Below are 26,990 nucleotides of genomic sequence, written 5' to 3'. Positions count from 1 at the left end.
GCGGGGCCGACGCGCCCAGACGGCCGCGATGGCGCGGGTGGCCTGTGGGCATTCCTGGGCGCCCTGCGCCCACCCGGCCGCGGTGGGCTTCTTGTGGCTCTTTTTCAGTACCTGGTGCACAGGTAAGGGACGTGGGGCCTCGGGTGCTGGGGAACAGCCGGAGGGCACCACACGGCGGGGGGTGGATTCAGTTCTCCGCGGCCCGGGAGGTGGGAGAACAAGGGCGAGGCCGGGGGGTGGGTGGGTGCGAAGGCGCAAAAGCTCAGGACCTCCAGATCCGCCGGGTTTGGGGAGACCTCTGCGGTGCCCGAGTGAGGGAATTCCCCACCCTCTCACCGAGCGCTCCCGGCGCCCTGGTCGGAGACAGCAGGAAGTGAAACTCCCGGGATCGTGTGCCCTGGAGCGGCTGGGAGACGGGAACCCTTTGTGGGGTAGCAGTGAAGGACCCCTCGATCACGGGAAAAGCTGAAATGAAATCTTGGGCTTCCCTGGAGAAGGGTTGGGGTAACGGGGAAATGTTAGATTGAGGGGTGAATCCGACGTTTCCTAAAGGAAGGGATCAAGAAGTAGTGCCCAAGCTTCGAGTGGGCGTGGGATGGGGACTTCCCACCACCCCCGGCTCCACCCACCTCGCGCGGGTTCCCTGGTATCTGTGCGTAAGAGACTGGCAAGATGGACTTATGGACCCGAAACCATCTTCCGCAGGCCAGCCCTGAACTGGATTGGATGTTCACCCTGGTGGGGGACAGGGGGCTTTGTCTTTCAGCAAGCATATTTCGGTGTGTGTTTGGGATGACTTTGGGTAGGGTCAGGTGGGATGTTGACAGAAATGTTGTGGGGGCTTTAGCCACTCCAGAGAACGCAGGTCAAACTTCTCCAAAATTCACAAAACCCCGGTAACTTGGAATCCTTGGGAAAGTTCTTTTTGAGCTGAGGTTTTGAGCCCTGGCGCGCCTTGCGGTGGCTATTTGGTCTTGCCCCTACAGGCCACAGAGGGAATGGGCAAGGGAACAGAGGGTAGACTGGGGTGATTCAGAGACCACAGTCTGGAAGGATGGACAAAACATTCCAGTAAAATGGCCATTGACCTCATATCTGCCACTTTTCAACCCCAAGGGTCTATAAAATGGGCATGACTGTCAGAGCTACCTCACCAGGCCTGGGAATTAAAGAACAATGTGTGCCAGGTGCTCTGGACAGCCACACACTTGTGTGGCAAGTGATGTGGTGGCAATGATGTGACTCATTCCTGTTGAAGTTCTTTCCTGAGCTTACAGTGATCCCTACTGACTCTCCTCTTGCCCTCAGCCCCTGCTGGTGGCATCCAGGTGACTGTGTCTGACCCCTACCACGTAGTGATACTGTTCCAGCCTGTGACCTTGCCCTGCACCTATCAGATGAGCTCGACCCTCCCAGAGCCCATCGTAATCTGGAAGTACAAGTCCTTTTGCCGGGACCGCGTTGCTGATGCCTTCTCCCCAGCCAGTGTGGACAACCAGATCAATGCCCAGTTGGCAGCAGGCAATCCCGGCTACAATCCCTACGTGGAGTGCCAGGACAGTGTGCGCACAGTCAGGGTTGTGGCCACCAAGCAGGGCAATGCTGTGACCCTGGGAGACTACTACCAAGGCCGGAGGATCACCATCACAGGAAGTACGTGGGGCCAGGGGGCTGGGAGGTTGGCTTGGGTGGGTGGTGGGGCAGGGTTCCTGGTGCCCAGCCTGGAGTCCCCACCTGGAAGCTGGCAATAGAACCTGAAAGGACCCACAAAGGGAGGAATCCTTCCATCCATCTATTCCTTATCTCCACAACACAGATTTAGTGAGCACCTGCTGTATAGCAGGTACTGTTCTAGGCTCTGGGAACACGGCAGTAAACAAAACCATCCAATCATTTCCCTCATTGGCTCATATTACATCAAGGGAAACAAACACAACATACACTGTCAAATGCTTGTGCGGTTAAAAAAAATGCGGTAGTGGAGAGGCAGGGGTGTGTTCTATAATAGGACCAGTAATACCAGCAATAAGAAGTAAAAGTTAAAGAAGTAACAGTTGTAAAGGCCCTTCTGTGTGCAAGGCTCTAATCCAGGTTTCCATGGATTAACTCATTTACACCACACAGAAATTGAATGAATTGAGTCTATTATTGTCATTTTAGGAGGCCCAGAAAGAAAAAGTAATTTCCACAGCTGACCACTGAGCTGCTAAGAGCTGAGTTCCCACTCAGCCACTTTGGGCCAAGTCTCTAAGCCCCTAAGCTCTGGGCAGGGAATCAGCAGAGGGCCTCACAGAGGAGGTGAGGGGAGTAAAGGACACTGGCAGGCGACTTAATGGAGAAAGCCTGTGCCTTCCCAGGCATGGCACATGCATTCTCCCATTGAGTGGTCTCAATGACCGAGGTGCAGATGGGTTAAGGAACCTGTTCAGGTGCACAGGTAGTAAAGAGCTGGTGCTGGAATTCCAATCAGGCAGCCCTGAGGGCCCTTGTTCTTAGCCATAATGCTGCCTCCTGACAGCCAGTGCCTGTTGGGATTAGTGAGGGGGAAGGTCGATCGTGCATTCAGTATTTATCAAGCATCTCCTACATGCCAGGTGCTGTTGTGCGCACTGGGGGTGGAGTGGGGTTCAGAATGGCCAAGGTCCCTTCCCCGTGACCTTGGGAGAAAACATTCTAGTGGGGTGAGACTGGTAACAAATAAACAGATTAAGAAAGAGCAAGGGAATTTCAGATTGTGCCAAGTGCCACGAGAACACAGCAGCAGGGGACGTGCTGTAGGGAACGGCTTGGAGGTGCCTGCCTTACAGCCTGTTCCAGTGAGATTTGAGGAGGTGCTGGGACCAGGCCCTAAAGAATCCAGAAGGCAGAGAGGAAGGGCCGAGCAGCCGTGAGCCAGGGATGAAGATTCCCACACATAACTGTGTGTCCTCAATCCAGGGCATGGGACAGAATGGGAACGAGAGAAGGGTGGATCCCTTTGCAGACCCCAAGTGACCAGGCCGTGGAACACTCTCTTTCTCCCACTGTGTCAGACACAGGTGATAGGCAGGGTTCCAGGGACTGAGCCTGGTGTTTCAGGGCAGGGACAGGCTTGCTCTGAATTTACATGGCAGGTCAGCCCTAAGCATCCTGCCATTTTTGAGGTTGGAGGGCATCTTGGGGGTTCACTCTATATGGACACCCTCTCCAACCCGGGGGCCTCTCCAGCATGGATCAGACATACATATCTAGCCCCTATCAGGACAAACCAAATACCGAGCCTGCCCTAGAGGGCCAGCTGGAATCACATCTCCTCTGCTGTGCACAGAACTCCAGAATGGCCTCAGCTCTATCAGGGGGAGGGGGAGGGGAGACCCTTTGGGCTCCAGAGGCCTCAAAGGCCTCGGCCTTTCAGACTCCCTAACCCTGAGCCAGTGTTTGATATGGGCCATGACATGTCATATGTCTGTCCTTTGAGGAAGTCCAGTAGCCATGAGACCTTTCTCCATTTCAGCTTTGAGGACAGGGAGAAATGGACTTCTGTGGTGCTCCTTGGGTCACCAGCGTTCTTGGTTTTTAAAGCAAAAGCATTTCTGGGCAAACCAGAAGGTGCCCCTCCACTTGGAGTGGATCTGCTTCTCTTCCATTCTTCCCTGCTCTGGGCAATGTGGGGTGCTAGTGTTGGAGGTCCTGTTCCACCTCTTCAAGCTGCTTGGGGCCATGTGAGTCCCCTCTCAGCCCCACTAGAGCAGAGACATTGGACCTCTGAAATCATGAGGGCCACCTCTGTGGTAGGTAGTTAAGGAACCTGAGGCCAGCGTCATAGAGGAGGTCCAGCTTCTGTCCCCACTAGAGACCAGAATTTTTTCTTTGCACCTAGAACAGTTAAGACAGTGCCCAGCCCTGTGATCTTAGGGCAGCCCTTGACCAGGAACAGGGTGCGCCTGCAGGAAGGAAGTGGGCTCAGGCCTGCCTTAGGATCAACCAAAAGAGGCCGGAAAGTCCTATTTGCTTGAGTTTTGAAACATGCAGGCCAAACAAAACACACCGAGACCCACAGGTCCGGTCCTGGAGACCCCAGGTTTCAACTTCTGGTCTATATAATTGTTTGCCATAGTGGGGGGTTCCTGTCTGCCTCTTTGGCTTTGGGCTGGGCCCAGCTCTTGAGCACTGTTGTTGGAGGGACGCGGTCAGGATCTCATTAGCAACTCTGCCTTAGGCTCATGGGGGACAGGAACAGGGTAGAGACGATCCCAGCCAGGAGAGCCCCCATAGCTTCATGGCCACATTCTTTCCAGCCAAGCACTTCCCCTTGGCCTGACCTAATGCTCTCCTTCGTGGTGGCTCTTTGGGAGCATTAACTGTGGGTGCCCCAGTCCACAGCACTACTACCACCTGCTGATGTACCTCAGAGATACAGGTGGAAAACAGTGGGCCCAGAGGTCACTGCAGAGGAGTCTAGTGTGTTTAGGAGAATCTAGATCAGAGTTTTTGAGGATTTGATGAAAGGCTGGATCTATACAAAGAAACTCAGCACATAGTCAAAGCTCTATAAAGAGTGGCCATGTGCTCCGGAGGTCACCCCTGGCCTTCCCTGGTTTCCTTATTCAAAACTGCACACCCCACCTGCATGCCTGGTACTTTCTCTCTGCCTTCCCTGGCTCATTTGCTCCAAACTCTTTGTCACTACAGAATATGCAATATGGTGAAGTTTTGTTTTGTTTTGTTTTAATTTGTCTCTCTTTCCCAGTTAGAATCTAAGCTCCATAAGGGCAAGTTCTCCATAGTAGTGGTTCTTATTCTTGCAGACGTCAAAGTGTTTTTGTTTTTATGGCAAGCAAACAGAGAGGAACTTGAAAAATATTTCAAATCACAATGATAAACTCATTATTAAAATAACATATATATTTTTAAATATTTTTATTTGTCAATGGACCTTTATTACATATGGTGCTGAGAATCAAACCCAGTGCCTTGTGCATGCTAGGCAAGCACTCTACCACTGAGCCACCACCCCAGTCCCCAAATAACATATCTTTATGACAAAGTAACTACGTTTTCCAAAAACAAGTCTTTTTTAATGAGAAGAGTGGCGTTTTCTATTTTTGAAAGTCTTGTTGAATAGAAGAAGCTGGATCCTCAACCCTGCTTCAGTCTATTGTGATATTGCTCAAATGTCACCTACACTCTGAAAAGGCCACAGCCCACTCATAAGAAATGAAAGGGGGGGGAGCAAATAATGTCTATTATGAAAATAACTTTGACCTCACTGATCCCCTAAAAAGGTCTTGAGGAACCAGGAACCATGGTGCACAGATCATTTTGAGAACCATTGTTTGGTAGTATACCAGGTGCCTCAAATAGTGCCTGAAAAACAAGATGCATTCAGTGGTTATTTGTTAAATGTTGAATGGATGAATCAAGTTCTATTTGACTATAGCCATGTGCCCAGAATACTGGAACAGGCAACGGAAACCAAGGAAGGTCAGCATGAGGAGAGAAGGGGGACATTTCTGCACCTGGGCCAGTCCCTGTGTCTGGCCAGCAGTGACCAAGACAGTGGTTCTGTGTGCAGTGCACATTCTTGCAGGGGCAGAGGTGGGCAGACAGCACCTGGGTGATGGAGGTCAGCAGTTGGGCAGGAGAGCCATAGAGGTTGGGATGGCCAGGGAAGAACACTCCTCCCTATTGAGACTTGAGTAATGGGAAGGAACCAGCCTGAGAGGGTCTGCAGGGACAGGTGTGGGAGGTGGACAAGTAGAGGGCAAGCTGAGGCAGCTCTGAGCCCAGCATGTTGGGGACAACATGGAGGCCAGCCTGTGCAGAGCCCAGTGAACAAAGGAGATGGCATGGATGAGGCTGGCATGATAGCCACTGGCCAGAACATGCTGAGGACACGTGGTGGTCCAGGGAGGCTTTTGGATGGATGTGGACAGTGTTAAAAGGCAGGTCTTTCTGAGGACGTGAGGCCTACCTTCTGAGGAAGAGGCTCCAGTTCTGTTCTTCCCTCAGCACTTAGTGGCTGTTGTCTCACTAGGTGCTGGGTGCTGAGGATTGGGGCACCCACAGTTACTGCTCTTGGCACTATTGTGGAGAAGGACATTGGGTCCACGGGGCCAGGTGATGGGCAAGGCAATGGGAGCCAGAGTGGCTGGAAAGAAGGTGGCCCTGAACTGGGGCTCTCCTGGCTGGATTGCCTGTCTCTAGCCTGTTCCTGTCCCCCATGGGCCCGAGGCAGAGTTGCCAAGCTGGTGCCACCCTGTTCCACACTTGTGTTGGCTGAAGGGATTTAACTAATGAGAGCCTGAGGAGTCCAGAGGAAACCGGATGTGCTGAAAGACTTTCATTAGTGGCATAATTAATAGGCTCCTGGCCTGAGGCTGCTTCAGACTGAGCTTCCCCAAGCCTTGGGCCTGGCCTGGAATGCGGGGACAGGCGGGGAGGGTGTGGGGGTGGACAGGGAACTGGGAGAGTCCTCTCTGTCTCCCACACATCACGCCCGCCCGCTCTTCCTCCTGCCTGGGCATCTCCTATCTCGAATCTGGCCTAGTTAGCTCTGCCTCCTCCCTCTGGACCCATCCCCCAGTCTGCACCAGGCCTCGGGCCGTTTGTGTCAGGAGATCACACCTCGATTTGGAGAGGTCCTAGGGAGGATGGTTCTGAGCTGAAAAGCACTGACCCTGCCATGAACCTGACCCTGCTCTGCCATCAATGAGCTGTGCCACTTCCGGTGGATCAGGTCATTCTCACACCACCCCAGCTTTTTTTTTTTTTAATTATTTTTTGTTGTAGTTGGACACAATACTTTATTTTATTTATTTATTATGATGTGGTGCTGAGCATCAAGCTCAGCGCCTCACACACGTGCTAGGAAAGCACCCCACCAGTATAACCCGAGCCCCCCACCAGGCTTCTTGAAGTGACCCATGTTCCGTATTCAGAACAGTGCACGAGGAGCACCGAGACCTGTCCCCTTGCTCCCTCCCTGCTGTGCCCATGGGATGGGGGGCTCTGGTCCTGTCAGGGTTAGACACCCCCTCTCATGAGGTGCCCTCACACCATCTCTTCCCGTCTCAGATGCTGACCTGACCTTTGAGCAGACGTCTTGGGGGGACAGTGGTGTGTATTATTGCTCCGTGGTGTCGGCCCAGGATCTCCAGGGGAACAACGAGGCCTATGCAGAGCTCATTGTCCTTGGTGAGTGGGGCTGCTCTCTGAGGTCCTTGGAAGGGGGAGGGGGAGCAGGCCCTTCTGTCCTTCTGTCCCTTCTGTCCTTCTGTCCCTTCTGTGTCCTTACTCTGCCCTCCAGCCCACTCACTGGGCTCTTTACCTGCTTTGCTCTCCCCTCATGCCACCGCCAGTCACTTGAGCTTCTCTGTGCCCTGCACCCCAGGAAGGGACCTTTCCCCTGCAGCCTTCCAAGTCAGCCAGAGCCAAACTAAGAATGGAGAGAACCGGGGGCTCTACCTCTTCCCAGTCTCCCTTTTTGAAAACAGACATGCTCAGATGTGGTTGACAAGGAGGGAGGAGGATGACTGTGTGTGTCGTGGGGGTGGGGGCAGGGTGGGTTCAGGACCCCGCCCCAGAACCACAGTCCCAGGATGCTCCCATCCCTTGTGTGAAAGGGCTTAGTTTACAAAGAACCTACCTCTAATTCTCTGGTATACTTTAAGTCATCTCTTGGTTACTTTTAATACTTGATACAATGTCATGCGGTCAGGAGTTGTTACACTGTATTGCTTAGGCAATGGTAACATGGGAAAAAGTCCTGTCCATGTTCAGTAGGATTTTTTTTTTTTCAGTCCTCCCTGGTCAGGGAGGGCCAACAACAGTGACATAGGCAGTGTGATTGAGAGGCTGGACCCACTGGACCACCTGCTCTCTCCTCATAGGGCCCTAGGGCACTTTGGAGTTCCTTGACAGACGCAGCATCTTTGTCTTTTGACTGCTAGGAAGTGTGCAAGTTTGTATGTAAAATGAGGGTGGCACCAGATGCCAGGGGCATGGTGAGGTGTCCACCAGCAGCTCCCACGTGGCTGGGTGGCCTCGGCCCTGTGGAGCAGGTGCTACCAAGGGCCGGGTGCTCTGTTAGAAGCACAGCACAGTGGTGTGTGCTAGTGTGAGCGGTGCCATGAGCTGAAGGGTGTCATCCCCTCACGTGTGTGACGGAGCAGGCATGCCAGGTGAACATGGGCCAAGATGCTCTTGCACCTGCAATCCCGCCATCCGGGAAGTTCTGGAAACACACCCGTGGCAACAGTGATTCTCCGAGTTTAACCCCAGGGCCTGTTCACCCTGGAACATTCCGAGGCCTCGGAGGAGTTGTTCAGGGTCTTTGAGGCTATGTCTATAGTTGCTTAGTATGTTAGAAACTGAAACTGGCTACTTTTTAAAGCATAAGATACACAAGTGCACAAGCCATAGCTCTCAAGGCAATGACGTCATTGTGTCACAGAGGCTCTGGAAAGCCCCACATGAGAGAAGGAGGGCAAAGAAGGCAAGTAATGCCTTGGTGTCCTGAAAGGGTCTGGGCTTAGAACCAGACTTCCATGCTTCTGCGCCTCACGGGGGTGTGTGACGCCACGTGGGAGCCCCACGAGAGCTCCGTGGTGAGGGACTGCGTGTGTGGGCTCCCGCCATGTGCTGCTCGCAGGACACAGGCCCCCATGGCACCTGAGGGAAGGCACCAACTGGGTCAGGAAACATGCACACGTGACAGAATGTACAAACAGAGGATGGAACCCTGGTGGGTCACAGGACCAGGATCCCATGTGACTTCTATGGGCCACAGAAGCTTCTGCCTTTGTGGGCCCCTTTCTCCATTTAAACAAAACAAAACACACAAAGACATTCCATTTTTATATACTTAGTATTATACATTTTTTTTTCTCCAGATTAAAAAAAAAAAAAAGCATGTTGCTGGGTCCTAGGGTGCTGGGCCTGCTCTGCTTGACACCATGGGATCCTTGCTGTTGTCTGTTGGAACCTTTGGGAAGATAGGCCCCTTGGATGGGAAAGATAGAGTGACCGGACTAAGGTCAAACTTTCGGGACCCTGTGGCGTGTGTTGGAACCTGCTGGGGCTGACAGCAAGTGGATTATGTGATGGTGGCCTTCACACCCACCAGCACCCACATGTGAGCAGGGGTGGAGGGCAGGCACCACAGGCCAAGTCTCTTCTAGGCCACCAGCCTCGCCCCTGCCTGCTTGCTGCAGGACACACCTTCTACTGAGCAGCCTGGAATGGGGCACTTTTTAGGGACAGGACTGCCTGGGCTGGCTCTGGCCAGCATAATCTCCTGTTCTCTTTTATCCCTCCAGGCAGGACCTCGGGGGTGACTGAACTCTTACCTGATTTTCAGGCGGGGCCCATGGAAGGTATGGGGTGGAGTCCTCAGTGGGGCTTCTCTCTGGCATTTTCCTCCCCCCCTAATCACTCTCGCTGTGAACCCCACTAACTCTGTTTGACCTTGTGGCATCTAGTGGCCTGGCTCTGGGCTTGGAGGTGGGCTGGGCTGGCTGAGGAGGGACCTGGGGTGTAGGCAGGGGCTCCTGTGACTGGCGCCAGCTGTGTTCTTCAGGGGTTGGGTCTGGGCTATGGCTCTCTCCCCTCCTAGAGGCTACACTCCATCTTGCTTTGGCCAGGTTACTCTTGTTTTCTGCCTTGTCCATTTGAAGCCCAAGGGATCCCTAACTTGGGGATTGGCCCTGGTTGTAGAGGGTTCGGCATCCCTCTGTCCTGTGCCCCCAACTCTGGCACAGAGAATCCAATGAGGGCTGCAGGTCCCTGGGCCCAGGTTGGCTCTGTGCTGCCCCTGCAGGGCCTCTCTGCCCCTGTTGGTTTTTCCCGGCTCCCGGCTCAGGCCTCCTCTGGTCTCCCTGCAGACTGGCTCTTCGTGGTCGTGGTCTGCCTGGCTGCCTTCCTTGTCTTTCTCCTCCTGGGCATTTGCTGGTGTCAGTGCTGCCCACATACCTGCTGCTGTTACGTCAGGTGCCCCTGCTGCCCGGAGAAGTGCTGCTGTCCCGAGGCCCGTAAGTGCTCCTCATGCCACCTTCATGCAGCCTCCCCGCTGGGCAGTGGCTGCCTACCCAGGACAGTGCCCTGATCTGGAGGTTAGGAGGTTAGCACTAGGGAGACAGGACGCCAAGGAGGACCTGCTGTTTTAGATTATCACTTACTTATTTCAACTTATATTTTTCATTTATTGAGGGTTTTTGGTTTTTTAATATAATTTATGAACATAGTAAAAAAAAAAAAAAGCCCAACATATAAGATTATTCACAGGGAAGCAAGGATCGCTTTAAAAACAAAATCTCAAGTGTAAAAGTTAAGAAAACAAGGTTTACCGCACCATGTAATTTCAGCACATTTTAAAAAAACACATATTCACATGAACACTATACATTTTACATGAAGCCTGCATTTAGGGCACTCCTGATGTATCAGAGTGGGGTACCTGTGGAAGTTCAGAAATAGAAGTAGGACCAGAGATGAAGTGGGCGGAGGACACAAGCAAAGAGAAAGAAAGTGAGTCTCCCTCCCACCACTGCCTGTTTCCCTCCTCAGGGCACTAGCTGTTACCAGTTCCTTAGTCCTTCAGGAGGGCGAGTAGATAGACCACTACTTCTGCACACAACCCAAGGAGTATTAACGGGAAAACAGGCAGTTACGAGCCTGAGTAGGTGGATGTTTGAGGTTGGCCTGATAATGCCTAATGGGCTGGCCCAGTGAGTGCCTTGCCCTTCTCTTCTGTAAAATGGGGCTCATGGCAGAGCTCACTGGGCAGGGTGAGTCAGGGATGTAGTGAACTCAGTTCACAGCTTTCAGCACGGGGCTGGACCTCTATAGTGTTTGGAGCCTACTAGCTGTTGGACGTGGGTTTAGTCTACATTAGCAATGCCTTCAGGCTAGGGTACAGCTCAGGGCCCCCCATACACTGTGACCTCTGACCTGCAGCATTCCCTTCTCTTTGAGCTTGAAGGGAAGACTGGGAAAGTGCCCAGGAAGCTGCAGCTCCGTCCATGCCAGCTGGTACCCTGGTGGGCAACCCGGCTCCTCAAAGTCTCACTCCCATCACTTAATTGAGAGCTCTGGCTCAGGTGGTGGGTGTTAGTCCATTTTACAGATTCAGAAAAGAACTTTAAAGGGCTGCCACCAAGTTTTCAGTTAGCCCACTGAGGCTGAGGTCAAGGTGCACAGGCCTGTCCCCAGGCACACCTCCTCCACCTACCGCCTATCCCTGTTACTTCAGCTCTAGCCCCAGCCACAGCCCCCTGCAGATCCATCAGGAAACAGCTTCCACTGCTAATTATAACACAGCAAATCAGTCACCTGAGCTGATGTAGGGTTTTTTCCTAGGTGGGGCTCAGCACTTATTCTTCTGCTTTTGAACCAAATCAGAGTAGGGCGTCTCCCTGGGCCTGTGGATACCAAGGAGGAAGTGACTTGCCTAGAGCCCAGTGACTTGGCCACAGAGCAGCCATGGGACCCAACCTCCTGCTGTGGGAGGAAGGAAGCAAGGATTTGCCCTTGAGCTGTCAAGCCTAGAGCCAGGCTGGCTGGCCCTCTGGGTGAGAGTGGGCGGGGCCAGGAGTTGGAAACCCTAGAGGAGCTATTTTGCTCCTGGCTGAGGCGGCCCAGTTAACTCCTGGGGCCCTTGTGGCCTGTCTCAGACCAACTTCCTTTCCTTGCCATCTGGCTCTGGAAGATGACCCAGCAGGCATGACAGCAGAGTGGGCATGGGATATCCCCCGGCAACTCCCTGTTCCAGAGCAGGGACTCTGCCACCCAAAGGGAAACTGGGATAGTGTAGGCCCGAGAGGTGGCTTTGCTCACTGTCGCCTGTAAGCACACAGTACAGCCAGAGCTTTAGGGAAGGTAGCTGGAGAATTGGAATTTCACATAAATCTTTTTGACAAATGTTGGCAAACCACAAGGTCAAACAAAATGTATTGGCCTGCCAGATTGGGGGCCGTGGACTGCCAGTGTGCCACACGCCCCCTATTCTGAAAGCTCCATGAAGAATCACAGGAGGTGACAACCTAAGCATAGCTGATGTTCCCTGGCTTTGAGGTACTGTAATAATGCGGTGGGGGAGGCAGGCGCACAGCCCTTAGAACCCCCTCACACAGCAGCATGGCTCCTGGCTGCCTTCTCATGCCAACTGTGCCCTCCCAGTGTATGCAGCTGGCAAAGCAGCCACATCAGGCGTCCCAAGCATCTACGCCCCAAGCACCTACGCCCACCTCTCCCCGACCAAGACCCCACCTCCACCGCCAGCCATGATTCCGATGGGCCCTGTCTACAATGGATACCCTGGAGGGTACGCTGGAGAATTTGACAGGAATAGTTCAGGTGAGGGCTGACCTAAGAGGAGCTGGACTGGGCACTGGACACAAAGGGGGCTGGGGCTGGGAGGAAGAGTGGGTGGGAGGTACTGGGAATGCAAGGCTGGGGGGGTGGGGGGAGCCACTGACCACCAATCTCCTTCAGTTGGCCACAGCTCCCAGGTACCCCTGCTTCGGGACACAGACAGCAACATGACCTCTGGTGAGAACCTGTCATTCCCAAGTTGGATATGCCTGTAGAGGGAAGCTGGGTGGGTCAGCATCCATCTTCCCAAATCGATCACCTTCTCCTATCCCTAGAAGTCCGCAGTGGGTACAGGATCCAAGCCAGCCAGCAGGATGACTCCATGAGAGTCCTGTACTACATGGAGAAAGAGCTGGCCAACTTCGACCCCTCTCGACCGGGACCTGGCCCCCCCAATGGTCGTTTAGAACGGGGTGAGGAGACCTGGGGTCTGAGGGCTCCCTGAGGGGGATGGGGAAGCATGGCTCCTTGATACCTGCCCCAAGGAGACTGTAAACACCTTGAGCATAGTTCCTCCTTCCCTATCATGTCCCCTAGGGAATTTTTGAGCCAAGGGGTGACAACTGCTAGCCCTGGCCCCATCCAGCATCAGTGACATTCCCCATTCCCTACAGCTATGAGTGAAGTCACCTCCCTCCATGAAGACGACTGGAGATCCCGGCCTTCCCGGGGTCCTGCCCTCACCCCAATCCGGGATGAGGAGTGGGGTCGCCACTCCCCCCGGAGTCCCAGGAGATGGGAGCAGGAGCCCCCCACAGAGCGGCCAGGGGGTGGCTGGGGGGGCAGGCGGCCCCGGGCCCACTCTGTGGATGCTCTGGATGATCTAACCCGGCCGGGTTCTGCTGAGTCTGGGAGGAGGTCTCCCCCAAGTAGTGGGAGGAGAGGACGTGCCTACGCACCCCCACGAAGCCGTAGCCGTGATGACCTCTACGACCCAGATGACTCGAGGGACTTTCCACATTCGCGGGATCCTCACTACGATGACTTCAGGTCTAGGGACCGCCCTCAGGTGGACCCCAGATCCCGCCAGCACCGATCCCGAGACTCCCGGGATGAAGGCTCTAGGTCTGGGGACCCGCATTATGATGAGCGTCTACTAGAAGAAGCCTTAAGGAAAAAGGGGCCAGGGGAGAGGAGGAAACATTACAGGGAGGAAGAGGAAGAAGAGGAGGCCTACTACCCTCCACCGCCTCCCCCGTACTCGGAGACGGACTCCCAGGCCTCACGGGAGCGGAGGCTAAAGAAGGTGAGCGAATGGTCCTCCCCGAGGTTAGACCCTGCCCAGGCCCCTCTTCTCAGTCCCTGCCCAGTTTACACTCTTCTTTCTCCTTTGCAGAACTTGGCCCTGAGTCGGGAAAGTTTAGTCGTCTGACCTCATGTTTTGTATGTAGTTTTTGTACTTTTTTTTTTTTTAATTTGAGGGAGTATTGATGAAGATCTTGTAAATCTAATAAAATTGACAATCATAAAAGTGATGTCTCGAGAAGCATTTGTTCTGCTGCACGAGGTGGGGGACCTGGGCAGCTGCTCTGTGTCTGAAAATGCCATGTCCCATTTCTCTGGGAGCTGGAGTCCTGGGTCAGAAGGAAGGGACCCAAGTCAGCCTTCTGCCTTCTACCTCTGCCCTGGCCAGGAGTACGTGCCCCACGCCGCCTCCGCCCGGCCCCTGCGTGCGCGCCGCGGCCCCGCCCAGACGTGCGCATGCGCCTCGCGCCTCCGCCTTCTCGCCCAGAAGCCGGGAGCGCGCGCGCGCGCCCCTCTCCCCTTCCACCCTGTTAGCCGCCCCCCCCACCCCCCGACCTACTTTGCTGTCTTCAAACCCCGGCAGCTTCCCTGGCCCCCAGGCGACCAGAGTCCCACCTTCGGGTCCCCCGGCGTTCCATCTGGGCCCGCGTTCCATCCAGCGGCGGGCCCCGGGCGGCCGCCGAAGGCTGTGGCGGCGACCTCGCGCCCCGCCGAGACCCGGGCCCGCGCGCGCCCGCCTGCCATCGGAGACAGACAGCGCGCGCGCTCCCCGGGGGCTGCCCTCCCCCCGCGCGCGTCAAGCCCCGGGCTCGCGCCGCCGCCGCCGCCGCCGCCGCCGCCGCCGCGCGCGCGCAGCTCAAGTAAAGGAGGAAAAAAAAGGGGGAAAAAATAGAAACCGGCGGTGGCTGCAGCAGCGATCCGCTGCCGAACGGGTCCAGGCCGGGAGGCGGGCGCGCGAACCGGCGATCTAGGGGAGAGGCGGCGGCCATCCAGAGCGGGCCTTGTTAAAATAAGTCGCGGCGGCGGCGGCGGCTGCTCAGGGAAGGAGGCCCGAGGGCCGCGTGCAGCGGGCGGGGGGCGGCTGCACTGAGTCTCGGAGCCTCGGGCAGCCCGGAGTCGGCGGGCGGGCGGAGGCGGCGGCGGCAGGAGGAGGCGGCGGCTGCAGGAGCGACGACGGCGGCGGCGGCGGCGGCATCTCCTCCTCACATGACCCCACTGTTTGTCCCCGTGATCAGCGCGAGCGGCTCCCGTGTCTCCTCCGTCCCCTCCTGCCGCGCGGCGTGAGCGCCGGGCTCGGGGCCCCCCCGGCCGCCCGCCCCCTCCCCTCCCTCCCTCCCCCCTCCCCTCCCCCCCCGGGCCCCGCGCCCCCCCCGCCCCCACCCCCCCCATGGACATGCTGGACCCGGGTCTGGATCCCGCTGCCTCGGCCACCGCTGCTGCCGCTGCCAGGTAAGAGCGCCCGGCAGACCCGTGCCCTCGCGCACCCGGGTCCCGGCTCTTCGGCCTGCCGGCCGGGCCGCCATGATCCGGAGCGGCCGCCGGGCCCGGCTCAAAATGGAGGCCGCGAGGGAGGGGGCGCCCGGTGCCTAGCGCCCCCGGCCCCCCACCCTGGCGCCGTCCGGCCCCATGCGGTGCCGGGCGGCGTGGGGCCCTGCCCCTGGGCGAAGGGGCGCGGGCACCCCTGACCCTGACCCCTCTTCCTCCTGTCCCTGCCGCAGCCACGACAAGGGACCCGAGGCCGAGGAGGGCGTCGAGCTGCAAGAAGGTGAGTGCTTGCGGGTCCACTGGGGCTGCGGCCCACGCCCGGAGAGGGGCTGGGGGCGCTCTGACCCCAGGCGACCGCTGATCATTGCCCTCTACACTCTGACCGCAGGCGGGGACGGTCCTGGGGCGGAGGAGCAAACGGCGGTGGCCATCGCCAGCGTCCAGCAGGCGGCGTTCGGTGACCACAACATCCAGTACCAGTTCCGCACAGAGAATAATGGAGGACAGGTGAGGCAGCGGGCCGGGAGCCCGGCGGGCCAGTGGTGGGCTGAGCAGAGGGCGGGCGCGCGGGCGGGCTGAGAGGCTCTGACCTGGCCCCAGCCCCGGCCCCAGCGCCGGTCTCGTCGCTCTGCCGCCCCCTGCAGGTGACATACCGCGTAGTCCAGGTGACTGATGGTCAGCTGGATGGCCAGGGAGACACAGCTGGCGCCGTCAGCGTCGTGTCCACGGCTGCCTTTGCGGGGGGGCAGCAGGCTGTGACCCAGGTGGGCGTGGACGGGGCAGCCCAGCGCCCTGGCCCCGCCGCTGCCTCTGTTCCCCCAGGTCCCGCAGCACCCTTCCCACTGGTAGGTGCCCAACAACTTCTGGGAATATGGAGAGGGATGCTAACTATCCTGGAAGCTCCAGGGGGTGGGGCAGGTGACGTGGCACACATGCCACCTTTAGGCTGTCGGATGATGTGGGGTCAGGTGCCTTTTGGGCAGAGGGAATCCTTAAATCTCTTGGAGTTTTGTCTGTTTTTCCTGTAAAATGGGGATGATGTCTGTAAGTGAAAATCGTCTTGGAGTAAAAAATGAACAGTTCAGCAAGTGAAGGCTGAGTCAAGCTGCTTGGCTGTCACACTGTCACAGACACAGGACAAAATAGTGCGCTCAGAGGGCTTCCTCGTCCCCACAGAAAATGCACCAAAAATCAAGTACAGCAACAAGGGGGACAGAGATAGCTAAGGGTGGCCTCTGTGTCCTCCTACTCCCCAGGCTGTAATCCAGAATCCCTTCAGCAATGGTGGCAGCCCAGCAGCGGAGGCTGTCAGTGGAGAGGCCCGGTTTGCCTATTTCCCCGCATCCAGTGTGGGAGATACCACTGCTGTGTCCGTGCAAACCACCGACCAGAGCTTGCAGGCCGGAGGTAAGGAGAGGAAGTGGCGAGGGTGGAAGGCAGGGGAAGCAACAGGCCTATCAGGGAGGGAAGTCCCCAACCAGTTCCAACTCTGCCCCATCTTGGCGCTAACCCCTGCTTCCCCTGCAGGCCAGTTCTATGTCATGATGACACCCCAGGATGTGCTGCAGACAGGAACACAGAGGACGATCGCACCCCGGACACACCCCTATTCCCCGTAGGTGCAGGAGTCTCAGTCCCAGGGATGCTGGGAGGTCTGGTATTGAGACCAGAAGAAGGGAGGGTTTTCTGGTCTCTGAGCTGGGCAGGTCAGCACACAGCAGGCACCAGGTGCATTTTTAGTCTGTTTCTACGTCTGAAGGGCAAGTAGAGAAAGACCATGCTCTTGCTTTCTGCACATGAGTTTACCATACAAAGATAATTGCAGAGTCTAACTTTTCAAATAAATGCTTAGGTAAATGAGCCTGAGATAATAGGTGCCCATTTTTTTTTTTCTTCTAGAAAAATTGACGGAACCAGAACACCACGGGATGAGAGAAGAAGAGCTCAGCACAACGAAGGTAAGGACAGATGAGACTCCTGGGTTGGCCCAGGCTGCAGCCTCCCAGGCACAGCCAGTCCTGGGTTTGGCATTACAGACGTGGAGGCAGCTGAAGCCCGTCGCCAGACTCGTTCCTAGTGTTTGACAGGTGCTTGTTGAATGCTGGAACAATCAAAATGGAGGGGCAAGAGAGGAGAGCATGGGCTCAAGAACAGAGAGGCAATTGGTATTGGCCAGCTGTTGATGTGGTACCCAGCTCCTGGTTTTGCATTGGTGGTCAGCATGTAAAATGGCAGATTTTACATTCACATAGAGATTTCTTGAGAAATTGTGTTGATCTGGCTGCCCTGAACCAACCTGGCATCTGTTGTGTCCTTGCACGACATTTCCATGCCCATCTGCCCTCCAGCAGTAGCTCTGGTCCCCTGGGCGCACACTCTACACCTGAGCTGTAGGAGGCTGTGCCTCTGGCTGGGTGAGCCCAGACCCTCCTGCCCTTCCTAGAAACAGCACATCCCATCCTGAACTCTTGTCCCTTGGTGCTGTTCTTGGGTCTTCCTGCCTTAATCGTCGTCACTGCAGATACGGCAGCCTATAGGTGCCAAGGGAGCACTGATACCAAACAGACATCACTGGATAAATATTTACTGACCCTGCATCCCTGGCGTGGCAGCACAGGCCCTGTGCCAGGTCTAGAGCCTGGCCTGAACATGGAGGCTCAGAAGAGGGAGGACCTATGCTTTGAAGTGCAGTGATGTGAGGAAACCAGGAAGACTTTGTGAGCAGACTGCGGGGGTCATATTGCTTCAGGGGTGCTGGTTCAGTTGTAGTAGAGGTTCCATGTGGTGGCCTGGGGAGCAGAGCCTCGAGGGTTGAGGAAGGCCTTGGGTGCTGGGCAAGGCTGTGGGTCCTGAACCGTTTGCTGTGGGGTGGGGTTGCTCCCTGCGCGTTTCTGTTCTGAGCCGCTGGCTGAGTTCAGGCACTGGGCTGACAGGTGCGTACTCTGGCAGCCCAGAGTTCAGGCCCACAGGTGCAGCGGATGATAGAGTAGACGAGGTCTCGACTCTCAGTGTGCACTCTGACGGCAGAAACGAGTCACACGAAGCTGCAATGTGGCTTTAGGTGGCATGGTGGACACTTGCAGAAGATAAAGCTGGGTGAGGAGGGTGAGAGAAATGGTGGCTGCGTGCTCTGATGGCCTCTCGAGGGGTAACATTTGTGCAGAGGCATGAATGGACCTTAGGGAATGAGACACTTGGGGATCTGGGAGGAGTCCCAGACAGCAGGGAGCATGGAAAAGGCTCAGGCCCTGCACTGCTGCCCAGCTTGTGTGTAAGAAGAGAACTCATGGAAGGAAGGAGGAAGGGGGCGCTGTTGGCGCCAGATTCCTCTGGGCCTTATGAGAGGCTTCCCGGGTAGCTGTCCCTGCCTCTGAGTGGGGTTCTGGTGTGACAGGAAGCCAGTAGAAAGTTCCCGAGTGGGGACTGATGGTAAGAGTGGCAGGAAACCAGAAGTTTTGAAAATAGGAGGTGACCACGGGTGTCCACCTGAGACAGCCAGGTGTGAAAGAGGCCAGGTGTGGAGAGAAGACTCCCATTGCTGAAGAGTCAGGGCCTTGGCAGAGATCAGGTTGCTTTAAAGGGATGGGGTGAGTTGGAGCTTGGTTTGGGTTGATTTGAGGGGCTGAGGTTTGAGGGCCCTGCAGTGGGCTACCAGAGCAGCCATGGTTCCAGCCTCCTGGTCTCAGACTAGCGTTGAATGGCTCTGCCTGTGTTGTCCTTTGGATAATGGCACTAACACGCTCACTCCAGGGCTCCCAGTGGAGATCAGCGAGCTGAGGTTGGGAGGCCCCACTGCTGTTGCATGGGAAGCTGGAAGTATACATCCCTGTCGCGCCCTCCAGCCCCCCCACCCTCCTCCACCTCACCTCTCCCACCTCCTCCACCTCTCCCACCCTCCTCCACCTCTCCCACCCTCCTCCACCTCTCCCACCCTCCTCCACCTCTCCCACCTCCTCCACCTCTCCCACCTCCTCCACCTCTCCCCGCAGTTCAAGTGGTTTCCGGTAGTCCTCATCCTCCAGAAAGCAGTTTTCCTCCTAAACTTGCTCTCACCCTCCAGCACGTCCTGCCCTCCCGCTCCTAAACTCCATAACACTGAACCCACCATCTGCCAATCCTCCTTTTCCGGTGGCAGTCTGGCCCTACAGATGGGCTTCATTGAAGGTCACCCAGGATGACCTCATTGCCAAATCCACTGGCTTCCTTTCCCATCTGAGCTCCAAGCATCTGACCATGTTCCCCCCCCCACCTCCACCCCCTTTCCAGGAATGTCCCCTTCTCTTCTACCCTCTCTGATTCTTCTACAGTTCCACGACTAAAACATGCAGGGTCACTCCAGGGGAAGTGGGCGGCACGAAATAATCACACAGAGACAGAGAAATACCTTTTTATTTGGGTTCTGTGACGGCTCCTCTCACCTTAGGGGTCCGTGGAAAGAGAGAGAGGAGCTGAGCTGAACCCTTTTACTGGGGAGAAGCCATTCAAATGAGGCAAGGGGTCAGGTTTCAGTGGTTGAGTCTAGCTTGGTGATGTCTGCTGTCAGCAGATTGACATCTAGGGAGGCCACGCCCATCTCATGAGCTGTGTGGCGATCTTGGCAGAGCAAGCGAAAAGCCCAGAGCAAGGCCCCCCAAAAAGAGGGGCAGCGTCGGTTCAGTCCACCCTGTGCGCTCAATGCCCATAGTTCACACACACACAGCCCGCAGCTGGCTTGCCACAGCGCCACATTCTCATTGCCCAGGGCTAAGGGGTGCTCGGTTCCCATGTGACAGCTCCCAACATTCCAGTCTTTGCTTCTTCTTCTCCATCTGTTCCTCAAAGCAAAGTCCCCCAACTTTTCTTGGAAGTTTTATTAACAATCAAACTCTCCAGGACCCTCCCTGCAAGTTCCAAATGACTAGATCAGAGGGGAATCTATTTCTGATGCATGTTCCAGGTATTTCTTCACATCAGGAAAGTTTGGAGAATGGCTTTGGTGGCTGGTGTTTCTTAAGGTCTCTTCCATCTGCCTCAGAAGTATGACTCATGAGGTCCAGGGATGGCCCCTCAGAAGCTCTGGTTGGTCAGTGTCCCTAACACTCTGACCCCAGTTATAAGTACCTGCCATTCTCTTCTCCAAGAGTCTATGACTCACAGCAGGCTGAGCACTGCCTCTGTGTCCGCCCTGGGTTTTGTCCACTACCTGGATCCTGGTTCTGTGCAAAGCTGTGCTGACTCCATTCTTCTCCCTTGGACTCTAGACCCCTGTTTGGAAGTGCCACTCAAAATCTCCATCGCTCCTGTATGAGATGCCTCAAGATCAACTTTGTCCAAAAGAGAACTCTGTCTCCCCTCCCCAGAGCTTCCCCTGCAGCACTTCCTTGTCCACAGCAGTGGAAGGCAGTCCTGTCAGTCACCCAAACCCGAAACCTGAGGCCAGAGCAGCTTGCCACTCTTGCCCTGCATCCACATCTTCAAGGCTCTGTGTAAATGGCTCTCACTCAGCTTCTCTCCTCCTCCCCACCTTGGCTGTTCTGCAGGGGCCTCTCCCAGGGGGACACCTGCAGGGGCCTGAGGGAGTGCCTTATGTTTAGTGTGTCACAGAGGGGGACAGGGGACCCCAAATGAACTGGGGTGCATGGGTCAGCCTGTGGCCAGAAATCCAAATCTTTATATGAAATCTGACTTAAATACCAGACTGAATTGCTTTTTGTATTTCATAGTTTTCACTATTAATATTCCTAATTCCTTTCATCTACCTACTTTCAACTTCAATATGCTGGGTTTTGTTTTTTGTGTTTGTGTTTCTTTTCTGACTCCCTCACTTTAAAATATGATTTTAAGTCTTTCTTTCCTAATGCAAGCACTTATGTTGTATATTTCCCTCTAACACTGCTTTTTATTTATTTATTTTTATGTGGTGCTGAGGATCGAACCCAGGGCCTCACGCATGTGAGCAAGTGCTCTCTGCTGAGCCCCAGCCCTCTAACACTGCTTTAGATAGGTTGTGTCTTTATTATCCTTGAGTTCAAAATATTTTCCAATTTTCCTTCTGATTACTTCTTTGACCCTTGGGTCATTTATAAGTGTGTTGCTTAACTTCCAAATATTTGTGGGTTTTCTGGATATCTTTTTTGTTAATTGATGTTTAATTTAGTTCTCTTGTGGTCAGAGAGCATACTTTATGTGGTTCCAAATTCTTTGAACTTTCTGAGACCTTAGGGCCCAACATTGGTAGCTGGGTGAAAGTGCCGTGTGCACTTGACTGGCCGTGTGTCTGTGGCTGTGGGCAAAGGTTCTCTGTGTCAAGGAGGCCAGTTTGGCTGAGTGTGGGACTTTTCTCTCCTGGTGTTATTTTTTGTTTGTTTTGTTGGCTTTTTCTTGCGGTTGTTGAGGAATGTTGACTTCTCAGACTAGATTTGTGAGTTTGTCCATTTCTCTCTTCAGTCCTGATAGGTTGTGCTGCTCGACTGTGTTTTAAGTGTTGCGTGGGTGTAACAGAAGTTCTCCCATGGAGTGAATGTGACCCTAGCCTCCTCCATTCAAAAGTGCTCTGATGTCTTCCCAAGCCACAGGCTTGATCCCGTCACCACTGCTTGGGGTGACAAGCCCTGGGCCTGAGGGGCTGGAGCTCTGGAGGAAGAGCTGAGGTCCAGCCCCACCAGCAGAGCATGCAAGACTTGACCACCTGTGGCACTTCTTCTCGCTCCCCCTACCCACCCACATTGTGTTTTCATGTCACCATTTCTGGGCTCTTGCCACCTATCACCTGATGCCCCTCCTCACGGGAGCCAGCTCAGATGTTCTCAAGTCTCCTCTGAAGATTCATCCCAGCCTCAGTCCCAGGCAGAAAATTCTGCCCCACCTGGCCTTCCTGGGCACTGTGTAGTCATTAGCTGTGGGGTCACTGTGGCCCCGCAGTGGTGCTGAGTGTCAGCAAGACAGGACCAGGAGTTGATTCCACCCTAGATCCCAGCCTCGTGGAGGGTCCCACAGGCCACCATGAAGGCAGCAGGTTTTTTCAGAAGTAAATGTAAACTACAGAGGCCACCCCCGCCCCCATCCCTGCCCCTGCCGGCCTGGAATGACAGTGCCGAGAGATGAGTCTGCAGCCCCGGCTGGCTCGGAAGGCTGAGGTGGAGGGAGAGGAAGCCGAGAGGCAGCTGCTGTTGAGAGCTTTGGGAAGAGCGCACTGTGGAGGGATGTGGTGGTGCTGCTGCCAGGCCTGGGGTGGACTCTGCTTTGCTGCTACTTTTGGCCACAGAGTCCCCATAGGTGCGGCTACCCTCCGTGGCAGATCCCACTCACCATGACGGTGATGGGAAGCAAAGCTGCACCAGAGCCCAGTGCAGAGTGAGAGAGTGAGCTCGGCCCCTGCAGCAAGTGCAGCCCTGGGCACCAGGCATGGTTCTCAGCATGGTGTTGGGCAGTTTCCAGAGGAAGAGAGGACAATGAGGAGAAGTAGGGCTGGGAGGAGAGATCGGAGGGGAGAAGAGCCGTCCTTGGAGGGGGATGTCACCCAGGCCAATATAGAAGGCTTTTGGAGGCAGGAAAGGCTGGTCAGCAGGAGTGGACAAACCCAGAGAAGACAGTGGCTTCTATGGTAAAATCATATTGCCATGAGCAACCCTCGAGGGGGTGGCAGGGCTGGGTGGACGTGCTGATCTCCGGGGGGAGTGGAGAGGACGCCCTCACTCGCGCCTCCCTTCTCCCCCTGCCGGTTTGCCGTCACCACTCTCCAACCCTTAGAAAATGTCCCCTTACCCGGTTTTTAATCTCCGCACTCCACAGACTCCACAGAATTCTTGAGCCTTCCTGGCCAGAGGGTGGGGCTGGGGTGAGGGCAGCTGGGAGTGCCTGGGGCTTCCTGTCCCCACGGGGTGTGGCCCTGAACCAGCTGCTAATGAAGGCTTGAGGCAGTCTTGCCTCTGGGAGCCTGAGAGGATCTGGGGTCCAGTGCACCCGGCTCCTAGGGAGAGCAGCTTAGGGACTGAGTTTGGCCAAAGGAAGAGCACACGGCCTGCCTGCAGGGGTGACTGCCACCCAGCTCAGCTGCTTCCGAGTGACACTGTAGAGATTATAGAATAAAATCTCAAACCCGGACTTTCCAGGTGAAGTTCTCTATTAGTTCACCATCTTTGGCCTTCAGGGTATAGGGTTCCTGCTCATGTTCCATCGTGCTCCCCAAGAGCAAATGACCTTGGGGAGCCCTTGGGAGCCATGGGTGCCAGTCTGGGGAGCTGGAAGTTGTTGCCAGGACCCTGGAGAAAGACTTTAAATAGGGGCAAGATGAGATTAGACTTTGATTTTTAAAGATGAGAAGGAAAGCCAGATGGTGGTGGCGCACACCTGTAATTCCAGTGGCTTGGAAGGCTGAGGCAGGATGATTGCGAGTTCAAAGCCAGCCTCCGCAACTTAGTGAGGCCCTAAGGAACTCAGCAAGACCCTGTCTCTAAATAAAATATAAAAATGGGGCTGGGGATGTAGCTCAGTGGTTAAGAAGTGTCCCTGGGTTCAATCCTTGGTACCAAGAAAAAAAAAGTGGGAAAACAAGATCATGGAACCCAGAGTTTTTGAAACGATGTAGAGAATCAAATGTAGGGGTTGTGGGCACAGGAGTGTTGTAGGATCCTGTGTCAATTTTGTCTCCCAAGAACATGAGCCCACTGTGCCCAGACTCCATCTTTTAAAAGAAGCCCAAGATGCCCATTATGAGTGAAGTTTCTTAATTTTTAAATGTTGACTCAGATTTCTGCCAGTATGCTGGGCAGGCCAACAAAATGGCCACCGTCCCTGGCTTCTGGTTTCTGCCAGGGTGTGAGGTGTGCCCGAGGTGTGAGGCACGAGGGGTCAGGATTTGATCCTTCCTCCTTGTGAAGCAGCAAAGCCAGCTTGGGGGAGGCCTGTCAGGGTTCTCGTCTTGGCACTTCCTGGCTATAGGCTTAGGCAGGGCCCTCGCTGTCCCTTGGTGTGCTCAGCACCGACAGCCTGTGCTGCCAGGCACACCGGAAGTGCTGTCCTTGTAGCCGGAAGTGTTGCTGTTTTTCCTTCAGTGGAGCGGAGGCGGAGGGACAAGATCAACAACTGGATCGTCCAACTTTCAAAAATCATTCCAGACTGTAATGCAGACAACAGCAAGACAGGAGCGGTGAGTGTCCGCCAGCCTCGGTGGCCCAGTTTCCCAGGCCTCTTCCAGGAAGTCTGGCTGGCAGTGGGCACAGAATTGTCCTGGGATGGGATGGTGGGCAGTGCTCCCTCTGATGCTCTTGCCCACCCGCTGCCCCAGAGTAAAGGGGGGATCCTGTCGAAGGCCTGCGATTACATCCGGGAGCTACGCCAGACCAACCAGCGCATGCAGGAGACCTTCAAGGAGGCCGAGCGGCTGCAGATGGACAATGAGCTCCTGCGGCAACAGGTGAGAGCCAGGCTGGGGCCAGACTGGGGCCTCAGGAGCCAGCCCCGGCTCACTCCCTTGACCCCTGTCATGTCTGCAGATCGAGGAGTTGAAGAATGAGAACGCCCTGCTTCGAGCCCAGCTGCAGCAGCACAACCTGGAGATGGTGGGCGAGAGCACCCGGCAGTGACGTGACGCCCGCCCCCAGTGTGCAGCCGCTGGCCTCTGCTGCCCCCTCCCCCAGCCCTTAGCACAGAGAGGGACAGACGCCCCTCCCCCAGCTGCGTTTTTTATAGTAGATTTTTAACAAAAACGGGGAGAAATAATGCATTTCTGTGGATACATTGCCCACCGCCCTCCTCAACTTGGAACGATACCCCTCCCCATCTGTCTGTCGGTCTCCCTTCCCCTGGCCCTCACCATGCCCTGGCACTTCTAGTGGTCTCACCTGGAGGCTAAAGGGAGGACAGAGGCCCTGCCGCTTCCCGCTGCTTCCTTGGTTTCTAGAGGTGCTGAGACAGGGTGCTTATGGGAAGGAGGGAGCTTTGGTGGGGGGCCATCCCTGGGACCTGGACCTAAGCAGGGAGGCCATGTCCCATCCCACCTCTTGTTTCTGGATCCCTGCTCCCTCTGGGTGTGTGTATGTGTGTGCGGGCGCGTGTGTGTGCGCATGTGTGTGTGTGTGCGCGCGTGTGTGTTTGTGTGTGTGTGTGTAATTTTCTTTATGGAAAAATGGACAAAAAAAATAGAGAGAGAGAGGTATTTAACTGCAATAAACTGGCCCACGTGGCCCCCGCCTTGTCTGTATGTGTCTGTGCGTTTCCGGTGTGGGGAGGGCTGGCGTCTGTACAGAGCTCCCTGAGGCCAGGGCCTCAGCTGCTGTGGTCATGGCTGTGTGCCAGTCCTTGCCATCCCACACCAGTGGGTACCCAGTCTGTGTGTTGGAGACCCAGGGGACATGGATGTGGGGTCAGGGGAGCTGGGGTCAAGGACATGCTGCATGCTGGAGAAGAGGCTGGGGTCCCTTGGTCAGCAATTCCTGACCACAGGCCTGGCTCCCAGCCTTGCCCTTGCCGAAGCCCTCCCCTCCGCACCAGCCAATGATGGGGCCTGGCCTTGAGCCCCCCACCCCCAGGGAGGGCAGATGGCCAGGAAGCCAGGCTTGGCCCGTCAGCCTGTCGCCTCGCACCGTGGCTCTGGCGCCTGTGCTGTGACCCCTGGCCCTGGCTGGTGATGAAACCTGGCCTGAGCTGTGACGCAGCCATGCTGCTAGGGCTGGGGACGCTGCTGTCTCGGGGTGAGCTTCCCATCGTTCGCAGCCTCCTCTGGCCCCTGTTCATGCCCTCCCCAAATCCAGGCCTGCTGCAGGTCACCATGCTGAGCTCCCCAAGTGCCTCCAACTGGCCTCTCCCCTCTGAGAGCCCTTTTCCTGGTCATCCCCCTTTGAAGCTGTCTTTGAGAGTGGGTGGCGGGAGGAGCTCCCTAGCAGAGTGACGGGGGGGCTGTGGCAGGGAGCAGCCCTCACTCCCCCAGCACCCGTCCATTTTTGTGGTTTCAAATGGGTCCTGACAGCAGTTCACTGGCCAGAAGTGTCACTCCTTGACGACATCATTCCCAAGTCTCCAATGGATTGCGATGGCATGAGTCAAAATGGCCAACAGCCTGTCTCCAGAGTTGAGATCGGTGGGTCTCCTGAGCCACATGCATTGTGAGGTGGCCCAGCTACTAGAGGGGAATGAAGGCACCACACAGCCCTGGTTCATTCCCCTCCTAGGAGCAGCTTGGGAACAAGCTCAAAAGCAATACAAAACAAAACCTTGCTGATTTCAAGGTACAGGTGTGACACCATGAAATACAGTGTTGGGATGGGTGGGCGCCGGCTGCCCCTGTTGAGCCAGGTCTAGTGCTACTGTGCCCTGCCAGGTTTGGGCCCTGGAGTCAGAGATGCCAGGACCCGGGGGTCAGTGTTGAGAAGGCAACCAAGGCCCCCAGATACGGAGCAGAGCCCAGTTTGGGGAAGTCGGGGGCTACCTAGGTGGCACTGGCTGACACAAGTGAGTTGATACAAATGCTGGCATAGAAGATGCAGCCAGCAGATGCCAGCTGTTGCCACGACTGCCATCTTTCATGCTCAAAAGTTCACTCAGTCATTTTCCAGCAACTAGGCCCACGTCTCAAGGTTCTGATACTTGGGAAGCAGCACAGAGCATGTTGGGGACTCCTGTGGGCCAAGTTCCCCAGGCACCTGGCTCTCTGGTGTCCCCCCCCCAGAGCCTGTGTGAAGAGAACCCTAAGGAATGGGACGCTCTCCCCGCAAACCATGCCGGGCCCATCTGAAGGGCCCATGAGCAATAGAGAGGTGTGAATGAGAATGCCAGGGAGGGGCAGGACAGGAGCCAGGGGCACCCCTTCCATTCACAAGTCTGGAGACACAGCGGGGAACACCTGAGGACCACCTGAGAATCTGACACCAGAAGATGGTCCTGGGAGACAAGGTCGAGGGTTCTACTCACAAACCAGGTCAACTTCCGGGACA

General features: G+C 55.7%; 2 protein-coding genes and 1 long non-coding RNA gene across 10 annotated transcripts; 2 read left to right on the top strand and 1 right to left on the bottom strand.

Annotated features, from left to right (window-relative positions):
- The first annotated feature begins 1 nt into the window (after window position 1).
- Lsr (lipolysis stimulated lipoprotein receptor) lies at window positions 2–13,826 on the top strand. 4 transcript variants are annotated; one of them, XM_046448011.2, is made up of 10 exons: window positions 2–122; window positions 1,309–1,653; window positions 7,057–7,176; window positions 9,300–9,356; window positions 9,864–10,010; window positions 12,157–12,333; window positions 12,472–12,528; window positions 12,630–12,764; window positions 12,966–13,597; window positions 13,688–13,826. In XM_046448011.2, exons 1-10 carry the CDS (start codon window positions 29–31, stop codon window positions 13,721–13,723), a joined length of 1,800 nt encoding a protein of 599 aa, XP_046303967.1. In that variant the 5' UTR covers window positions 2–28; the 3' UTR covers window positions 13,724–13,826. The 4 variants fall into 4 exon arrangements, with proteins under 4 accessions (XP_046303967.1, XP_046303969.1, XP_046303965.1 ...); XM_046448013.2 differs by lacking the exon at window positions 9,300–9,356; XM_046448009.2 differs by having other exon boundaries at window positions 12,966–13,826.
- LOC124095026 (uncharacterized) lies at window positions 10,301–14,374 on the bottom strand. 2 transcript variants are annotated; one of them, XR_006852388.2, is made up of 4 exons: window positions 14,156–14,374; window positions 13,251–13,925; window positions 12,456–12,560; window positions 10,301–11,399 (listed from the first exon to the last, which is right to left on the bottom strand). It is a non-coding gene; the product is annotated as an uncharacterized LOC124095026 (long non-coding RNA). The 2 variants fall into 2 exon arrangements; XR_009227078.1 differs by lacking the exon at window positions 14,156–14,374 and having other exon boundaries at window positions 10,301–10,435; window positions 11,311–11,399; window positions 13,251–13,389.
- A 581-nt stretch (window positions 14,375–14,955) lies between these two features.
- Window positions 14,956–25,257, top strand: Usf2 (upstream transcription factor 2, c-fos interacting). Of its 4 annotated transcripts, XM_046448067.2 has the most exons (10): window positions 14,956–15,045; window positions 15,315–15,361; window positions 15,470–15,588; window positions 15,726–15,926; window positions 16,338–16,488; window positions 16,609–16,696; window positions 16,981–17,039; window positions 24,114–24,208; window positions 24,347–24,475; window positions 24,555–25,257. In XM_046448067.2, exons 1-10 carry the CDS (start codon window positions 14,984–14,986, stop codon window positions 24,642–24,644), a joined length of 1,041 nt encoding a protein of 346 aa, XP_046304023.1. In that variant the 5' UTR covers window positions 14,956–14,983; the 3' UTR covers window positions 24,645–25,257. The 4 variants fall into 4 exon arrangements, with proteins under 4 accessions (XP_046304023.1, XP_046304025.1, XP_058436464.1 ...); XM_046448069.2 differs by lacking the exon at window positions 15,726–15,926 and having other exon boundaries at window positions 14,971–15,045; XM_058580481.1 differs by lacking the exon at window positions 16,609–16,696 and having other exon boundaries at window positions 14,971–15,045.
- Window positions 25,258–26,990: the final 1,733 nt, after the last annotated feature.

This window comes from Marmota monax, unplaced genomic scaffold (genome assembly GCF_021218885.2).
Source record: "Marmota monax isolate L192 unplaced genomic scaffold, Marmota_monax_Labrador192_F-V1.1 WCK01_AAM20220418_F8-fsc00101, whole genome shotgun sequence".
In the NCBI taxonomy this organism is placed as follows: domain Eukaryota; kingdom Metazoa; phylum Chordata; class Mammalia; order Rodentia; family Sciuridae; genus Marmota; species Marmota monax.
The sequence above is the reverse complement of the archived record's forward strand: the minus strand, read 5'-3'. Positions and strand labels throughout refer to the sequence as shown.